At 37.2% G+C, this 20,950-nt stretch overlaps 1 protein-coding gene across 2 annotated transcripts in view; it reads right to left on the reverse strand.

Moving 5' to 3' along the window:
• LOC135466537 (C-terminal-binding protein-like) overlaps positions 1–20,950 on the reverse strand; it is a 31,498-nt gene that overhangs the window by 6,475 nt on the left and 4,073 nt on the right. The window contains exons 2-10 of one of the 2 annotated variants that reach the window (XM_064744078.1): positions 10,297–10,368; positions 5,494–5,639; positions 4,459–4,616; positions 4,056–4,200; positions 3,329–3,535; positions 2,345–2,443; positions 1,557–1,682; positions 1,039–1,146; positions 141–323 (exon numbers count right to left, since the gene is read on the reverse strand). In XM_064744078.1, coding sequence (XP_064600148.1) covers positions 141–323; positions 1,039–1,146; positions 1,557–1,682; positions 2,345–2,443; positions 3,329–3,535; positions 4,056–4,200; positions 4,459–4,616; positions 5,494–5,551 — 1,084 coding nt within the window. In that variant the 5' untranslated portion in view covers positions 5,552–5,639; positions 10,297–10,368. Of the gene's footprint in view, positions 1–140; positions 324–1,014; positions 1,147–1,556; positions 1,683–2,344; positions 2,444–3,328; positions 3,536–4,055; positions 4,201–4,458; positions 4,617–5,493; positions 5,640–10,296; positions 10,369–20,950 lie in introns of both variants that reach the window. The other variant, XM_064744077.1, reaches the window with a different exon arrangement.

The raw sequence follows: 20,950 nt of genomic DNA on the forward strand, positions 1-20,950 counted from the left end.
TATCCTTTAACAAAAAAAAATTCCATGGTCTCCAGGAGTAAGTCTTTGAAAGGACCATGAAATTCCTTTGTTAGAGATCCAACATGGCTATGTGTAGAAGTAATTTACAGGTGACTGACTGCAGACGTCTCTTCTCTCACCTGGAATCACTCCTGGGGAGAAGTACTCCTTGTTGACACAGTTCCTGAGACTGTCGGGGATCCTGGCCATGATAGCCCGCCTCACCTCTCCAGCAGCCATCTCGCGCAGCTCCGTCACACTCTGCTCGCTGTAGAAGGACGAGTGAGGTGTGCAAATCAGGTTTGGACAGTCTTTTAAGGGACCTAGACAAACGAAAGAAACACAGGAAATAAGATGTGTACTATACAAATATAATTAGGTACATGTACATATCGGAATAGTAACTTTGCCGCCTACGATTTTGGCATTAGGAGATGTACAAATTGAGTGCCTGCTGGACATAAACAATTGTCCAGGGCATCTCAGAGGATTAAAGAAGGGCTTTGACCAGGAGGTTGATCTTATTACCTCCCCTTTGTGCAAACAGTCTTCATGTCACACAAGCTCTTCCTGCCATTCTTTGAATTTAGTGTACATTTGCAACAGAATCTTGCATTAAAAATGTCCACCTTGAATAGATAAGGATAACATGCATAAAGTACAATTCTGAAATGTATCCTGTTATTATTGGATATAACTTTCACTCTCATTTTGAGCCTTGACAACCAGACAAAAGAAACAAGATCTACAAAAGCAGCGACCACCTGTTCCTCTTTCTTACCAACAATATTAAGTAGAAAACCCATTAACCAGAGTGCATGCATGACCAGCTAGCGTGACGCCTAAAAATGCCTGCCGCCCCCACCCCGCCTCAGTGTGCAGCTTTTTCTATCCACAGATTCCCCGTTCCCAGGCTAGGAAGTGACCAAACCATTACCGGTGGGTGGACGGGCTGGTGGGCGGGGTCAGGTGTGTCCTGCGGCTTTCTACAAGCCCCTGTACAACGATACTCACTATTTGTGAGGGAGAATGGCTCACTTTCATGCACATCAAGTGCTGCAGCCCGGATACGTCCGTCCTTAAGCGCTGAGGCCAGAGCCAGTTCATCCACCAGACCTCCACGCGCTGTGTTGATGAGGAAGGCACCTACAGATGAACAACTTGATCAATTATTTATTTCCATCTGTCTTCATCCCAAAAAGAACAGTATTAAATCATTCAAAACTATTTTTTATCACAACCAAAAGACAATAAGAACAAGAAGTTACCACCACCAGACACAAAATGAATACTATATCAAAAAATATGATCGCTTAATTTTTATTAAAACTTTCTTGAATAGAATTTATCCATTAGTGTATTTATAAAATGCATCTGATTTATAAGGTGTCTGTACAGACCATCTTCATATTGGTTGGTGTCAATGAACTTTCCTCTATTCTACTAGTGACAAATTCTTCGGAAGAGGCAGCCAGCACTAACTGGACTTGAACTCCCAGCAAGCACCCTAACCACAAGATCCCACTGACAACACAAGTTAGAAATCTGACAAGTACCTGGCCTCATTTGTTTGATTGTGTAGTCGTTGATGAGATGGTGGTTATGTTCATTCAGGTTACAGTGCAGAGTTACGCAGTCACTCTGAAATAACAGGTCCTGCAGTGTGTACACCCGCGTTATGCCTACAACAAACAGTATAATCAATCTGTGATCTAAAAGCATGCAGACATCAGGATGCTGGAGCAATGAATTCCATGTTTGTTAACTGTGCAATTACAGCAGATATACCTGTAGTAGCATTTAGGTGTAGCCTGTGTTTGAATTTTTCCAAGTTAATAGATGTATGCAACTGTAAAGTAAGTATTTTAAGAACTTAGCCCCCCCCCCACCCTCTCAAAAAAACAACAACCAGGGATTCACAGAAGTTCAAATTTTACGGAATGAAACTAAAATATTGAGGGTTTTTTTTTGTCCAAATTGAGTTAAAAAAATTTACCTACACATTTGGAGTCCACATTGAGATAAAATTTAGCTGGGTTTGTAAAATATATTTCATGTTGTACTGTGCCATTATCTATAAATTTCTGTTAACGTTCATTTTACAGCTTGAAATATAGTACATGTACATGTAAATACAATTAATAAAGCAACATATTTTGAAAACTTCTTTGCTTTTAAAATATACTTTTTCTGCTTTATATGCCATGAGAAAAAAGGCAATTTGTTTAGCCCAGCCTTCTCAGTTCTGTTTTTATTTTTTGCCCTATCTGAGAGGGAGTCATATTACACCAACTAGATCAGACAGTGATTACATCTTGCCAAGAAACAGATTACCACAACTTACCTAATGACTTTTCAATTCCATCAGGGAGATATGGATCATAGAATATAACGTTGAAACCAAATACTTTAGCTCGGAGTGCCACAGCTGTACCCACACGACCTGAAAGACACATCCAAATACACTGTGCATTACAGCTTTATGTTCAGAGCATTAACAATTGGCAGTGTACAATATGTGGTGAGACGTGAGAAGCACCTACACAACCTATTCACTCAAGTGATACGGAAATCCTGCTAAAGAACGCTGCACTGCACCGTGGAAAGTTATTTATGGCCAAACCTTCGTAATGCATAAGTTACTTTCCTTTTCAAGGATTTACCTCCCTTGACAGCTGGTATTTGCCCTTTATTTCAGTATTAGAGCAGTATTCAGTATTATATTGCAGTTTACTAAAATGCAGTTTCTCAATTCACAGAAGCAAATTGGAATGACTCAAAAGTATCATTAACCTTACAAGAAATTTCACTGGTGGATTAGTCACAGTTAATCGCTGTTATTGCTTAAAGTGCATCACACTGATACTTCCAAATGCTAAAATCACTGGAGTGTTGAACCAATACCTACAGTCAAGGGGATGTAAATCCCTGAAGGAGAAATACCTTATGTATTACGAAATACATAATCACCACAATCACACTGAACTGCTGAAAACTTAAGCTTACCTAAATCCTCTTCAAATTCCACAAGTAGTAAAGTATTTATTGAGATAAAAATTAAGAGCATATTTGCAAAATAAGTCCACTGCTCAAGCAGGGTCACTTGGGGTATTCAAAGAAATCAGAAAATAACCTACTCAAATAACAGTGCAGCGTCAAAACTTGTACGACATGGTTGGTAGGTGGACAAATTTGTTGAGGATTCAAGGTAGTTAAGTATTTATCTTGTAGCCTTGTATTCCGAGAGTCCATGCGTAAAGTAACAAAATGAAGGCATTATTACCTTATCACATTGTTGAATTGAATTGATTAGACAATGAACCCTAACCTAAGCCCACAATTCCTAACGTGTCGCCTCGGATGCGTGCGGAGCCTTGAGCAGCGTCTCGTAAGTTTTCTGGCCCACTGATTTTCTTCCCTTCCCTGACCATGTTAGCCAGCCAGTAGGTTCTGCGGTACAGGTTCAGAATTAGACACATGGTCGAGTCAGCCACTTCCTCAACGCCGTAGCCGGGAACATTGCAGACTGCAATACCTAGAGACAAAACAGAACAGTCATTAAATACAAAAGTTACAGATATTTGCTTGATCTGGGTGTGACGCTTGATGGAGTTACTCTGAGTGGATTGATACAGGGTAAGTGAAGTAAACCACCATCCTTTGACAACTTACTGACATGTACAATGTCAAATTGGTGGATGGCAACTGGTATACCAAAAACTTGCTGCAAGACTGCCTACTTGCCAGCAAAGTTCTTTGAACACAGGAGACAGGGAAATCTTGACAAGTTTGTGGTCAACACTGAACAAACATCCTGTATGTCCTGGCAGTTAACAGACAACCATCTTTAGCACTTCAAGAAGCTACCCAAAAAGCCTTTATTTTTTCCTATATAAACTGAAATATACCAGGCTCCATCAGTGCTTTAATATTTAGAACACATACTTTCTATGCTTAAATCCCTCTTTACTTCAGTGTATGTACAATTGCAATCGTCACCTTTACAGAGTTCATTTATACCTTATATACTACAGGTACATGCAAAATCCACTCACCAAGCTCTCCGGCGGCCTTCACATCTACATTATCATAGCCACTGCCAATTCTGACGATCACCCGTAAACTTTTGAACTTGTCCAAGTCTTCTTTGGTCAGTGTGATTGTGTGCCACATCAGTGCACCAACTGCTTCATTTAAAACCTGAAGACACCCCAAAAATTGACAAGGCCTTTACTATTCATTCACTTATTTAACTGGAGTATGTGTTATGCATTTGAGAGGCAGCCAAGTTTTTAAGTAGTAGAGGAATGTCGCTTAAATATATGGAGAAGTCACAATCAACTGAACTAAAGGAACTTCTTAAGACTTCCTACTATCTCAAGTCAATGTATTTTAACAAAGTAGATTTGAATTTCCAAAATGGCAAAACAGGAACACCTACAACAGTAGTATTCTCACCTTTTCATGTATTTCTGAAGTTGACTGGGCATCGCAGAACGCGACTGTGGCGACATCTTTGAGTATGGGCATCTCCACCGAGCAGTCCCTACCGTCCAGCAGGGCAATGAGGGGGCGCGGATGCATAGGGCCATTAGGGATGGGACCACGAATAGACACTGTCAACAAATACATCCATACATACACATGAAATCTTATCTTCCAAGCAACATCAATAAACATCAGGATAAAGTGCTTAGGACCTTAGGACAAACTATGAGAAAGAAACAAGGGGTATGTCCAGATTTTCCAGGCCTGGGAGAGTCCTTTATGAATTTTTAAGGCATAAAAAGAAAAAAGAAAAGAAAAGGAAATGTACACAGAGAGTAGTTCATGCAGACAGCATTTACAATGTTGCCAAAGAAGATCAACTGTAAACTAACGCATGAATAGACTCTTAGAGAGAAAATTGTTTCAGGATGCCAAAAGCTGAAACTTCATTTGTTTCCATCTTATGTTTGTTTTTAATTTTTTAGATCTGTTTGGCGGACACAATGAAATGCTGTGAGGAACAATGTATATCTATATATATCTTTAGTTATTTCATTGGAGGAATACTGTAAGTCTTACCGTAATTTTTCAACTGTATTTCGAAAAAAATAAGAACACATACATTGTCCTTGTATATGTTTATGTATATGCTTCCTCTGTTCAGGTATGTTTACACTGTCAATGTATATGCCTCCTCTGTTCATGTGTATGTCTACACCGTCCATGTATATGTCTACACCATCCATGTATATGTCTACACTGTTCATGTATATGTCTACACTGTCAATGTATAGGTCTCCTCTGTCCATGTATATATCTACACTGTCAATGTATATGTCTACACTGTCCATGTATATGTCTACACTGTCCATGTATATGTCTACACTGTCCATGTACATGTCTACACTGTCCATGTATATGTCTCCTCTGTTCATGTATGTGTCTGCAAAATTCACGTATCTGTACGCATCTTCTTAAACCCAACAAAGTTATTGTGGGACTCACTTGTAGGTGGTTCAGTCCTGGGTCTTTTGTTTGGATGTACAGGATTCTTATAGTCCATGTGCTGGTTACAGCATGAGGGGTTCTTCTGGCGAGAACCTACTGGACTCCACTTCCTGGCAAAGTGGTACCAGACAGATACTCGTGCTCTGTAAACAGAAAACAGATACAGCACTGAGTTTACCAGTAAAAATACAGCCACTAGAGATTTTGCAGACAGATACATGTAAATATGTGTACCAGCTTCAGAAATACTACCATTCATATATGACTAGAAGCGTCTAAACATGCCTGAGATCCTGTAGAGAGATATGAATAGATACAAGTACTGGCAAGTAAACATATAACCACTCCCACAGATAAGGTGTATACCAGCTCGCGAAAACTACCATGGCTAGGAGCTTCTAAACAATCTACACATCTAATAAATATACTAGAAATTCACATACAGACATAACTTCCTTAAGCATTATTTTGATTGGTGTTTTACGCCGTACTCAAGAATATTTCACTTTTATGAGGCAGTCAGCATTATGGAGGGAGGAAACCAGGCACATCCCGGGGGAAACCCACCACCTTATTCTGACCTACTTTGGTGAGAAAGTAGGTCACCTTATGGACATAAAACATTTCAATGCCAATAGCGTTATCAAGATCGCTTGTAACAGAGAAGATAATAAAGAAGTTGTATCTCCATAAGGAACATCTTGTCTAGTACAATAAAGACATGTGTTTAGGATGCACATGTGTAAATCTACAAACACACAGTACCTCACATCTTGCAACCAGAGAGAGTGACAGATATGTGTAGTTGATGTAAAGAGTATACCAGCTAGGGATTTCATAAAGAAGATAATATATATCCCATACTACATGTATCACGGAGAAAAAGCCTGAGAAACAAAAAATCTTCCTTCATGACAATGTTGCCATTCATCGGATGTGCTTGTCTTGATGAATCAAACATACTGGTAATTCTCTTGTGGAATGGTCAAACAAGGTGTTTTTTAATTCGCTGTATTTACAGGTGCTGATTACAGAGGCAAAACCCACCCAAGACCCAATGTGACATTTTAAGATTTAATACTCAATCTGCGCACATTTTGTTGGTATACATACATTGTATATACATTTTCACAAAGTCTGGCATGAGAATTAACCATCCTTTTAAAAAAAGGCATAATTGACTTCAGAAAGTCTGATATGTAACAACTTCCCTCAGAGTTACATAAAATGTAACGGTGACTTTCTTTCAAAACTGCAGGGCAAAAGTGCTCAATTTTTCCTCTGGGAAAATTCTAACGAATAGGAATTAGCCAATTTGAGGAAATACTCGCATAGCTATCATGAAGATCATTCTGCTGAAGTTGTTTTCAATAACAGCAAGGAAAAATCATTTATTCACCTTGTACAAACCTCTCCATACATGAAAGTTTTACACGATAACGTACAACAAAATGTACATTAAGTATTATGAGACATCAATCCTAACCAAGTTCACCTGCACTGGGGGTGTTTGATTGTATCATGCCTACTATGACGTACACATACAGTGTACATGTAGGTCAAGTAAAACATTTACATTTACGAATGAATAAATCTGAACAAGTGACCCAGATAAACATTACATCAATGCCCAGAGTAAAGAGAAACATGTCAGGACAATAAGGCTTACTACCATCTAGCCCACTGCCTTCAGTGCTGAGGGATTGACCAGAAGTGCCACATTCCAATATGTACAGTACACCACCAGGCTGACATGTAATTTGAGGTGTTAAAGAAACCATCTTATCTGAACAAACTATTCTTGAAATAATTTCTGTTCTGTACAATGACACAGATCAATAAAGTGTTACAAAATGAACTCAAACTCTGTCTCACTAATTATTTGTTTCACCTAGATAGTTGTGTATGCACCTCACTATTATGTACCCCAACAGGCCATTTACAAGTTGGGAGGGGCAAATGGTGTCAAGTGAGTGCAGATCCTGGACCTACTGTACACCAAATAACAAGCGATGCTACCGACATTTAGGAGTGATGAGATAAAGCCGCTGGAGAATAAAATGTAATATGTCAACAACAACAAAAAAAAAATTCTGGCAAGACACTTTTGTAACAAAATTTCAATCTACATACATATCAATACATGTATAAATGCTTCTATACATACTGTACACCACATCAATGTAATCCACTGACTAGTAGAGATTCATCTTTAACCACAAAACCTGGAGGAAATGCACCAGTTTTAATGCATGCCATAAAAAGATGAAGTTCACTCAAAACTCCTCAAATTAATAAGAAAAAATAAAAATACTGAAACTATATATTGTCTTTCATTTCACCGAAATTATGTCTTGGAATTTAATTCCTCACCATCCTAGAACCACAATTCTAACACATCTGCCTAATGCGTACTACACAGAGAAAAGAGACGTTGACTGCATATATCAGACTGTATATGTAGTGAATTTTTTCATGCGCCCCAACACTGTCGTCGAAGAGTAACATTATTGTTTTCAGCAGGGTTGTTTCATCTGCAGGGAGAATAGGTTGGTACCACAATACAGTTTAAGTGTATGAAAAAAAACTATATGATGTCATCAATATGAAGCCGTGCAATCTATATGTAGGTCAACATGCCTCACTGCAAAACAATGGACACTTCTTTTCTCACTGCAGTTATCACAGAGTACACGCAGTGAATGAAGTCATTATTTCTTAAATGAATGTGGCCTTCTGTAAGTCAAAGAATAATGCACAAGTGTTTGTGGTTACTATTACTTGCCAATCCCATGAACAGGCTCCAAAAATATCTCAAATGATAAAATTCTATGATTGCAGAAAACTGGGTTATAAAAACCATGTTTTTCCCAATGTTAGCACTGCCATCAGAAAAATACTCCCCATGACACCTGATCCGATTACTACATTACAGTGCACATGAATACAACACATCCACAGGTCCACCACTTGTGCACTCAGTTAACTGTTAATATTGATCCACAGGCTACCCTACATATTGGAAAAAAAAAATAGTCCCAACAGAGAAATGATCCTTAAAAAGTATATAATCCAGTGTTTGTGAATACGTGTTCCGGATCAATACATCTTGTTCACTGCTACTACACTTAAAGGTTAAGCTTAATATTCATCACCCATATTCATCAGATTTTCAAATATCATATGCAAAGTACTTGTAAGAGGAAAAGTGGCAATGCAATTTTCAGAGATTTCATATAAAGAACGTATTTATAGAAAATGAAATAGATTGCCTAGGTTGACATGGGTACATAAGAAAAGGCACCAAAGCCTCTGTCTACCGTCTGGATTGAAGTATTCAAAACAAACAAAAACATAATACCGGTAAGTGAAGTTTGAAGAATTTGAGAAGAATACTTGCTTATAGATATAGTTAAATTAATTAATGTTTTTCAGGTTTGTTAACTAACACTATCTGTATTAAATAGCATATGTATAACACTTAAATCAACAGCTATTCTCCTGCTTGTAGGATGATGGTGAAAGTCAATGGACCAAACTAGAAGAAACATAACGGTTAAACATTTACACTAGCTCTTTCACACATTGCAAATGAACTGTGAAAAAAAAATCAGTATTTCACTTCTGTAAACAGCAACTTAATATTACAACACGATACATGTGTACACTGTGGCCTATATTAGGCAGATGAGCATGCAATATGCCTACATAATATGCAATATCACTTTGTTGCACAGAGTTGATGTAAACATACATATACCTACATGCCTGGGAGTTACATGTAAGCTATATCCTAAGCAAATGTGCTGGGATGCAATACATCAAACCACTTCAGCTCCAGACTGTTCAATCAGCCAGAGCATTAGCTCAGCACATGGACATTTTCCCATCATCAATCTGACACATTAACATCTGATAATCAGTGATAAATCTGCCAGTTCTGACAGTAGTGACACCGCCAAATACTTCACCAAATAAATGTTATGTACATGTACATAACATGTACACAACTAACCCCAGTATTTTAAAATTATCACATTCTGACACGTAATCTGATTATTGTATAATGCAAAGCAGGAGGACAAGCAAATATTTCTTTCCATATTACAGGCACAAGCATTATTCTCTTGTACATAAACAAAGTGATATCCAGACACCTGACACCAGCACATTATGTACTAATGAAAGGAACAAGAACATTTGCTTTGTTTGGGAGGGTAGAATGAAATCCCATTAAAACCGCATAAGTTTCAGCATCAAAAGTAATATTTTTTCTTTTTTACTTTTTTCTTTTTGCTTTCTAGTTGATCATCTTAACTACTTAGCTCTATTTATTTATCTGACTGGTGCTTTACACTGCGCTCAAGACTATTTCCCTTATACAATGGTGGCAAGCATTATGGTAGGAGGAAACCTAGCAGGTTGTTTGCAGGCTGACTTGGCTGAATCATTGATAAGTTAATGTCACAAAACAGGAAATGTTAGCTCATGTCATTCGGACCAAAAAATTATGGCTTGTCAAACCCAACCCTATCACAAAAAGCAGGGTTGGTCAATGCAGAATTTTTTTTTTCATGCTGGCTATTAAAAAAGATACGGATTTTTAAGACATTATCATGGAGAGGAGCAAACAAAAACTTCTATCAAGATCCCAATAAAAACGTTGGAGAACAGACTTTAGTAGGTTGGTACAGTCACTTAAAAAAATATTGTTTTCAAAATGCAATTTCTTGCACAAAACATAGTTTATTTTGAAATTGACAAAGACAAGCACATGTTCATGTGTTTTAGGCAACTTACCAAGATTGATGTGTCACTGGGCAATCAGTACACAGCTATGGGAAAGCAAACATGACTAGAGTACAGCCCCACCTGAAAAGATAAACAACAGTTGTTAACATTAAATCATCAATACATGTGCCTACTATAATTCTTCAAACCTTTTCGCATGTTTGCACGGTGTTTAGTGTACCACACCACGCTACATGTAAGTCAATATTTGACATACTCATGAGCTACACATTCTTGCATTTTTTTTTTTTTTTGCTTATTTTTATTTTCATTTAGGGTCAAGGTTATGCAGGTACTGTAATCCTCCTATAAATCTTTCCACATGTTTGCAAGGTGTTTATTCAAGCATACCCCCGGATCCATTATTCTGTGTTGACTGATAAAATTACACTTTTCGTGAAGCCCTGAAATTGGCCACCCCAACAAATGTAGTTTTGTCTCAAAAATCAAATTAAAATGTGCATGAATTCCACTGAAAGTTGGTGTTTCAAATGTGAAAAAGTTGAGGAATTAGAGTGTATACAGTTCTCCTTCACGCATGAGACTCTTCTTCCCAAGGACCTCAATCCGCTTGATATTTTTGCATGTGCCATGTATGATGATCAACTAAACATTAAATTAAACGCGTGTGCAATTAAACGCGTGTGCAATTAAACTCTGCCTTAATCTATAGATGTATGTTTCATAAAGTTCTCTGTATGAAAACAGATGTTACACAGATCTGCATGTACACATACCTGTTTTCAAAAAGTAGTAAAGCTTATTGCTTTTATACAGAGGTATACAACACATTCAAACAGCTAACGATATCCATGTACACAGATATGAGCACACCGAATGACAGAATAGGTTTATACATGTAATCAGTGGATCCACAATAATACAGTGTAAAGAGAGAGTAGTAAGGCTTCATTTGATATATGTATGTCTACTCCAATAAGAAGTTCTGTCTTCTACATCTACAACTTACAAAAAAAAGTCAAGACGTATTACAATTCTAAGGTTTAAATGATTCAATTTAACCCTATCGCATTATTTTGCACCCTTGTGCAATCATGAAACATCATAAGACAGTGCTAAACATTATAGTTTTTCATTGTGCATGAATGTGTTCTGTAAAATATAATCGCTGAGATTATTAAATACAGATTACAGGGCTCAGATACAAGTATGTTCAGATTGCTGCCAGGATGAGTGGCAATCAATATCAAGTAATTCTGAACTAAACTAGTTAATACATGTAAATGTAGCGATGCAATGCACAGATTTGGCCAAGGGGGTCTCTCCGTGTCTTTGTGGTGCCCTACTCTGACAAAATTAACATGGGAAAGATGGAGAAAATTGGAAATGAGACGGCCTGATTTTGAGTTCTGTCCAAATCTACATTTTAATGGAACATCAAATATGTCGGTGTGAACACCAATGCCTTTATTTAACGCAGTGGCTTTTTGTAATGCCATTTTAAAAAACAGTCCACAGTAACAGCTCAAAAAGTTATTTGCATGGCTGTACTAGATGGTGGACATGCATCTACATGTTCTGATCTACATACATGTAATGTTAAAACAGTCAGCTTACTACCTATTTTATCACACTGAAACTGTATTACAGCAAACAAAATCAACTACCCTAATTCCTTTCATAGGAATTTGTACATCTTTTTCATTTAATTATGGAGACAAAGCTACATTGGTTGAGTTGGCAAATTCCAGGGCTTCACAAAAAGTATACTTTTACCAGTCTACACAGAATAATGCACTCAAAATATGTTTAAATAAACACCTTGCAAACTTGTGAAAAGGTTGAAGAATTACAGTATGTACATGAATCCAGTCACTGTTATAAATTTATCCATTTGTGTTTTATGGGGCCGGAGGTGTCCTGCGCGGCAGGTGTGTACTGTACTTTACATCACCTCTACTGCAATTAAGCTAGGATTACTACATCATTTCTGGTTAATGACATGGAGTTCATAATGAGCTTATACACCAAGATTTATGGACAAATTGCACCACAAATCCAGCTTATTCTATTGCCTGCTATCGATTCCAATTAGTGTCAGCACTGACAATATCTGCATGTTGAACAGCCGCACTCGACCTGGATGTACTCTCCCATCCAATATGCAATGCTTATTTTGCATCCTTTTTTTTTTGCAAATTGCATGATTTCAAGTTCCGGCCAAATCTAAGCCATTCATCTACACCATTCTGCAGGAGAATATGTTTAACTTGCTTGTCAGCATATATGCTGTACATACATAAAGCAGTTTAACACAGTCTGATTGGCAAATAGACTAACATGTATACATGTACAGAAGCAAGCAAGAAACTTATTAGGTGAATATAATGAGCTGAGACAAGTAGAAGACACACATCCAAATATACTGCATCGGTATACATGATTAAACTTGACTTTACAGATAAAACCTTATGCCCTGTATTCATTATTCAACCTCAAGACAACACACATAGTATATTAATTTGCATACATAGATGATGAGAGATGCTATCACGTAAGTTACAAAAACTACTTTACTGTGTGCCAATTAAATCTGTGCTTAGATGAACCTTATTCCTATGAAATTAAAAAAATAAGAAAAAAAATCAAGGATTCATCCGGTGCAAAAGAACATGTGGATGACATAAATTTATGCGCATGATGTACATGTATGCAGAGCAAACAATACCATATTACATAAGATAGTTGATGCAACCGGTTATAAATGTATTCATACAGTCTCCTGACAAATACAGATTAAAAACCAGTTTTTACAATACACGCACCTTCGGTCACTCAGCGGCACAGGATTCACCACTACATTTGTGATATCACAATTTGAAATTTCATGAATATTTTAAATGCATACAGTTTACATTCTGTATTTTACCTACCAATTTGGTATGTAAAAAGGCATGATCAGAAGCACATAAAAGCCTTAAACTGTTACATTTGGTGTCCACACTTCCGTTTCTCTGGTAGGAAATTATTCTAAGTTCACAAAGTCTTATGTGGTCATATTAGCTGGATGAATCGATCAGCAAGATGTGTCACTTGAAAAATGCTAAGCTTTATGTGACATATGGTACACACAAAGAACTGATTTTTTTGAAGTCAAGTATGCTGTGATGAAGTGAATCCCTTTTTCGCCTTGTGTCAATCTACAGATTCTCATACAGGCTTGAACTGACATTTAACAAACCTAATGGAACCATTGGCATAAATAACTTCTTGAACATTAGAACCCTTAGCATTACATGCTCAAAATACGGACAAAACACTACACTCTCTTTACTCATTTTATAAAATATATTTTACAGATAAAACTGTTCATATCCGATGAATAGAATTAACTAGACACTAAATTACCAAAGGCCAGGTGTTGCATGGTTTTTATACTCTTTACAATGTTATTTATTACCTTAAGTAATTCCACAATAAGATAATTTCATACATAAATTTATGGCCAATGTTTTCCTCATTATATTATGGAAGCGTAACATCAAGTTGGGCACGTGCTATCAGTTTTTAATACATCACATGTAAGCTTTATATATATATATGCAATTCACAAAACAGCGCAAAAATCTATCAACAAGAACACTGTATGCACACATATCCTACTGTATCTAACACATCTACCCTAATTCTTCTAAGTTTTGGGGCACCTGGCCGGCTCTATCTAGCTAATAACCATGCAATCATAGCAGGAATATTTAGTGTTTTTTTTTCACATGGTTAGTCCATCTAATGAACATATTCATATCTTTAATTTTCCAAAAAAAACAACAAAAAACAAACAAACAAAAAAAAACCAAAAAAAAAAAAAACTGGGAGAGAAATGTAATTCTTTGCTTTCAGAACTACTACTGTCTGTCCTAAAAATTAAAAGAATTACGGGATGTTCTTTGGATTAAATAACATCACATACAGTACAAGCCACATGTACCATCTAGCACCTGCATCAGCAGAAACTGAAGCTAAAACGTGTACTAGAGTACAGTTACTATTATGTATATAGTGTAAATATCTGCACTGGCACTGATCAACGATGCTAAACACACAGGCGAAAGTGCAGGTCATGCAACTTGTTCCATTGCTTCATAGGTTGTACATTAACTTGCAATACACTACACTCGTTATCTTACAATAAATACTTGTACACGCCATATCTTACCATGACATAAACAGCATGCGTGCATTACTTACATTATCTGATATTAACCACATGTATATGTAACAGTATGTGCTGTGCATGCAGCACATTTGAAAATCCATACTGCAACAAGCTCATCAATATTCATAACTTTATACATCTGTACTGAGGCATGATCAGGTTGAGTCAGATTTAACCTAAAAAAACTATCCAATTAATAATACATCTTTTTTCACACACTATTTCATTTAAGGCACATGTACCTGTTCTTTTTTGTGGTTTTGTTTGGTTGTGTTCTTTTCACTCCCTTTTTTTTTTATTATTCAGGCCTGAAATGTGTTGAGTTAACAATCCCATGTGTATAAATAACTTCATCACTACAGTCCTGGATGCCAACAAGCATTGTGCCGCAAGATGTTTGCTGCAAATACCCAATTTGTCAAATGATATCTTTCCTGCTATTACATCTGCATTGTTGTGTTTTTTTAGTCGTGATTAGTTTGTGAACTCAAAAGCATTCTCCTTCTGGTACTCTGACATTTTATACATACATACATACATACATACATAGATGTTTCTCCAGCCAACTACATATATATTTAAAAAAATGCAGAAGTGTATGTGGAGAAATAAGTTTTATAGCCTATATATTTAAATATTTAAACATGGATTCACACCTGTGCCATACATGTACAGGCATGAAAGTACTCAACATATAAACCCTATCATAACATAATAAACAGCACAGTGTATAATTACTGCCTATTTTTTCACCTACATGTAGTGAAAAACAGATGCAAGAAGGCATTTCTCACATGCTTGCTCACACTGGTAGGAAGATCTTGTTAGCTAATATATATGTATGTATATATAGCAAAGAATGGTTAGTTTCCTTTTTCCTCTTGTGGGTATATAATGTGTATCAGTCCTGTAAAAACTGGCTTGCCTCTGGCAATAGTCAAGTATTAAATGTCAACAGCAATGACCCACTAACCCTCTTCTAACCTATTACTGAATATGGGCAACAATAAGGGAACCCTCGCTTGTTTGTCATTCTAACCCTAACCTCACAGCCACCTACAAACAGGAGAAAGAAATAAAACTGTAATAGGATCAAATAATTTCAAAAGCCATTCATATTGAGCCCTCTCAAACATTTGCCTTTCACGTCACATTTCGAGAAACCACAATTGTTAGGAATGTTTTTTAGCTTCCCCACCTCAAGCTGCCATTACAAGTATGTGTACACAAAATTGCTGTGAACACACCCATCTCAGGAAAGCACAAAAGTTCAACACAAAAAAATTTGAACTCGACAAAACAGTCACAAGCACACTTATAATTATTTACTATGAAACAACCAGTAACCACTTCATGTATATGGAGTTTATCAAGTTCTTACTGAGAATTTTTACAGTGCTACTAAGACCGAATTAATACCAAACATTTTGATTTATATCCCTCAAGGACTAAAGTTTTTCTGGCTTATTGTCACCAACCATACAACTGAAAGATCTCTGGAGTTTATGTATAAGTACATGACTCTCTTCACTTTGGGGTGTGGGATTCACACACACACACACACTTAACACAATGTGTTGGTAGATTAAGACATGGCTTTTCTCCCCCATCAAAATCTTTAGGGATAACATCGACAGAAAACAAGCATCCCTAAGTAAACCAAAAATTATGACCTCCCACCTGCTGTTTAATTTTTGATCTACTGTACTTACAATACATGCAGTTACACAATTATATGACGGCCGCCAGCATTATGGTGGCTGGAAACCAGGCAGAGCTTTTGGGTTTCCCCCGGGCTCTGCCCGGTTTTCACCCACTATAGTGCTGGCCGCCGTCGTATAAGTGAAATACTCTTGAGTACAGTGTAACGTACCAATCAAATAAATAAATAAATAACCCACACACATATTCAGGTCTTGAATACAAAATGCAGCAATTTCAGGCATTCCACGCTGTCTTTCTGCACTTTCATGTGCCACTGTGTTAGGCAGTTGATGTTAATGATCACAAAGTTATTATTCATCTGAGTACAACTACATGTAAAACGGTAATAACATGAGTTAACACTGCTTGGGCTTATCTGTGCTGTTCCAGAACACAAGTCAAAGAGGTAGAAGAAACAATCTGTTTCACAACAAATCAATAATGACATGATGTAGGGTAAGAGTGCCTGTCCAGATACATGTACATAATTATAAAGGTTTGGGGGACTCCCAAGACTGCAGCACCAAAAACAGCAGCTGGCCTAATTTACAGAGGCCTAGGTTTGCGTGTGTCCCCACCCCCCCACACATACACACAAAAACAAACATAAACATGTAGGTGTATTAGCTCTGTTACAAGAAAATGCAGCAGAAAGAAATTCAGCCTCTGGAATAAAATCAACAGGGCCTGGAAGGCCAGGCCTACATGTATCTGCTTTGGACAAGGAAATAGCCATTCTTGTCAAGGAGGACATGCGTGAAATGGCATTTAGCACACAATGGCATTGTGAGTGGAAGAGATTCTAGAGACTACACTAGCTCAATAACAGGTCCCCAACAACAGAATTGGCTGTTAGAAGCATACAGAGTTGTGGCTTTACAAACCAAGCCCTGAGCTATAGCCTGGCATTAAGGAATCAAGAACAAAGCCTTGGCCCACACTTTGTACCATCAATCATGACGGGTGATCTTTAGGGCAGTGGCAGTGGTTGGTGCCCTAAACCATGGAGGCAGGGTGGGGATGTGGGGATGTGGGGAGAGGAAGAGGGGCTTCAGGGAGTCATCAGGTTGATTACTTCAGACTTTACACAGACCCTCTTAACTGGTCACAAGAACAATGTAGCTGCTGTTCCCCAGACAGCGGAATGTGGGGCAAATTCCAAAATTAGGACCACCTCACTGCCTTACATGTAATTGGAGCTGGCTTTGAACTGTGTTACATGTACATGTACACCAGATCACAGCATCAGGGGTCGTGTGTGGCATTCTACCCACTCTGAGCAGAATTAATTATCCAAGGCGGCTTTATGCTAACAGAAACATCACTGATCACCCGTTAATACCTACCTGGTCATACTCAGGATCGATTACTAAAGGTTCAGCTATTTGTGCATCTTGCACCGGGGAACACACTAATAGCGCTTTCTAGAACAATTGATAATTCACAGCAAGTCTATCTTCAGCTGGTGCTTATCGATTCAGTTGCAGATAAAGCGTTGATTTCTACAGGCGTATTACAATATTGATTTCCACTCTTCCATATGGGTTTCTGACAGTGGCTAAATGTAGGTCTGCTTTAAAAATGAGCACATCGCGCAACTACGGCCACGAGGATGGGGGTAGCCACTAGAATAACGTACATGCTAAAAATCACCGGTATCTACCTATGGTGCTAATAGGTTGAACCATCATCACACTACTTTACATACCACTGAACAGCCACACAGGGCTGACGATAGAGTAGAGTGATAGGACAGTCCCAGTCACAAGCTGTGCATCTTCACTCCCTCATCAAATACCATCATAGGTATGCACACCTGTAAACCCTAAGCTGCCAAAAGCCCCCAGGCACTAAGCACTCTTCACAGAGTTCATTTTCTTTTCCATTTGAATTTCATGCTCGCATCAATTACCAGCTGAAGCTATGACATTTACAATCCAGTTACTTTTAATGAGATATTGTCTGCATTCATAATGGGGAAGACAAATTCTGCTTGACCTTATATACACTGATTAGAGCATATCGCAGATGTGCATAAACAATTATGAGGATTCCACTTCACAGCCCTGTAGTTAGTCAGCTCCATTGGGACGTGTGTTGAATAACCAGAAAGTTACACTGAGATGAACAAACTTTACATATAAAGATGAGGTCAATGCCCACCCATAACCTATTATCATTTATCTAATTGTACCTGCAAAGGTATGTCGTCATACATGAATAAATGTACTGGTTTCATAAACCCAAAATAATTTGAAGCAATGCTAGGCCCTTGATGAACCAAAGTACAACATGTACCCTAATTACTCAACCTTATTGCATATGAAAGAGCAACTTTCAGTGAAATTTACAGATTTTTTCATTTGATTATTTTATTTATTTATTTGATTGGTCTTTTATGCCAAACTCAATAATATTTCACTTCTACAACATGGGGGAAATGACCATCCGCAGGTTGCTGCAAGACCTTCCCACATATGTATGGAGAAGAAGCCAACAGGAGCTGGACTTGACTGGGCTTTCTGGGCTTCACAAAAGATATAATTTTATCAGCCTATACAGACTAATGCCCTTAAAATATGCTTAAATATACACCTTGCAAATATGCGAACTGGTTGAAGAGTTACAGTACATGTAAATACATATTTCAACTCGTTCACTGTGCAATATGTGCATTCTATGAACACATGTATTCACACTATGTTTGAAATAACCTCAAGATTTCCAGCAAACCACTTTTATGAGATACACAGTTGAAATTCAAAGAGAACTGTGACTCATAATTAAAAATCAGTAATTCTAAATTACTGAAAAATTTATGTGAAATAAAGTAATCTTGGATACAAATGCACATAACACAGGTCTAGCAAAGAGACTGGCAATCTGTAACTAGTAAATATATCTAGTCCTTGTCAGACTGCTTATCTGCAGGCTTGCTATATAGTCTCAAACTACACTACATGCACTACATCTGTCACTCTAACCCACTGTGCTTTTTGTTCATTTAAATACCTGTTTGTCAAGCTGTGATCCAGTAAATTTTTTCAAACATTACCAAAGATGAAAATTAATGATAAGAACCTTTATACAGTCTAACAGTAGTCACTCAAAGTAAGCATTCTAATTAAGTACATGTAGTTGTGTACAAAACTACTACACAATTAAAGGACTTATTAATGATGCTGGACTAACAATAAGAGACTTTTACCTAGATCGTCTAATAGAAAAGCAACAATAACATAACCACAGTTATTTAAAAAGAAAACAGACTTAAGTGGCCACAGCCATTATTTTTGGCTGAGGTGATTTATACATGTAATTCTATAAATCCACTGTTACTCTGGTATTTTTTGGAAACATGATATGTCACTCATACAATATGCACATAGGGCTGAAATGCAAATCAAAGTTTGAAGGATATCAGCAGAAATAGCTGTGTTCTCACCTTGCAGGAGTAAATCGTGCCTGATTGCCTAAAATTGCAAAGAAACATGACGACACTTTTGATTTTCTCCATGTGCAGGATTTTGGTAACTTTGACCTGTGGTCCCTCACTTTTATCTCAACTCAAGGATACAAAGTATTCTTTTTAAACTACACTTATCAATGCATCTATACGTACATTTGGTTTAGCGTCGTCTTACCTGTTAAGGATGCTTGTCCCCTCCTGAATTGATAAATTAGTGCTTTCTTGTTTACAATGGAGAGGACAAGCATGCTTTCTGACTTTAATACTATATGTATCAATCAATCAATTCAAATTTAGATTCGTTAAATCTAACTACATGTACATATGTATATTTGAACAGGAATATTTTTTCAGGTCACATTTTAGGTCAAATAAAGAATAGCATAAAAGATTTTCAAATTGCTTATACCAACGATATATATGATTTAAATGTAATAAACATCTGTGCGTGCTTGTGGATTAAAAAGGTGCACACAAGTACACTGATGCATGCACATGTAATCAAAAAGACAGTACATGTAATTGTATATGCAGTAGATCACCTCACATGCTAATTACTTGCATGTAAGAAAATATAATTATCCCTTTGTGTACATGTAGATGTCAGATTCGTTATGTTTCTCATTACCCTCCTTGTGGACCTTAAATTCAGCACTACTAAAACAGAAAAAAAATACACCCACAAAACACTGTGCAAACTCAGTTTCCCCTGGGGAAAATGTTTGTAAGCTTTTCCTCACAAAATCCCATTAATCTTGCCAGCTCAGCATCAGTTTAACAATGATAAACTGCCAAAAGAAAGCATCATATTTCACATCAGGGAAGAATACTCAACTCAACTGACTTCCATTGTAATTGATTGTTATTGATCCAACATGTCCAAGGAAAGGCCCTATTTATAACTCTGTTCCACAACATGCAGAGAATACAAGATCATTATTGTGCTGCTTAAGACCGGCCATCAAACGCTGGCAGAATACTGCATTCAGCTTCTCAACACATGATGACACACTTCACTAAAGCATCAAGATCTGTTTAAACCAATTCTATGTTGCCATATTGTCCATGTCGTTCATCTTTCTTGACATTTAAGTACTTAATCATATATAAGGGTACTATCTTGTAAAATTTAGCTGTGAAAAGTGTGCTTTGAATGTGTTTTAAAATCAAGCACCTCAAAAAAAGCACAATTAAATGTTATGCATTCTTTATACAATACAAGTTAACAAAAAAGAGGCTAGTTATTCAAGATATTTTAATAGCAGAATATTTACAACATGTCTACATGATCTTATTTTCCCATCTCAGCACAT

The sequence above is a fragment of the Liolophura sinensis genome, chromosome 6 (assembly GCF_032854445.1).
Source record: "Liolophura sinensis isolate JHLJ2023 chromosome 6, CUHK_Ljap_v2, whole genome shotgun sequence".
Lineage (NCBI taxonomy): Eukaryota > Metazoa > Mollusca > Polyplacophora > Chitonida > Chitonidae > Liolophura > Liolophura sinensis.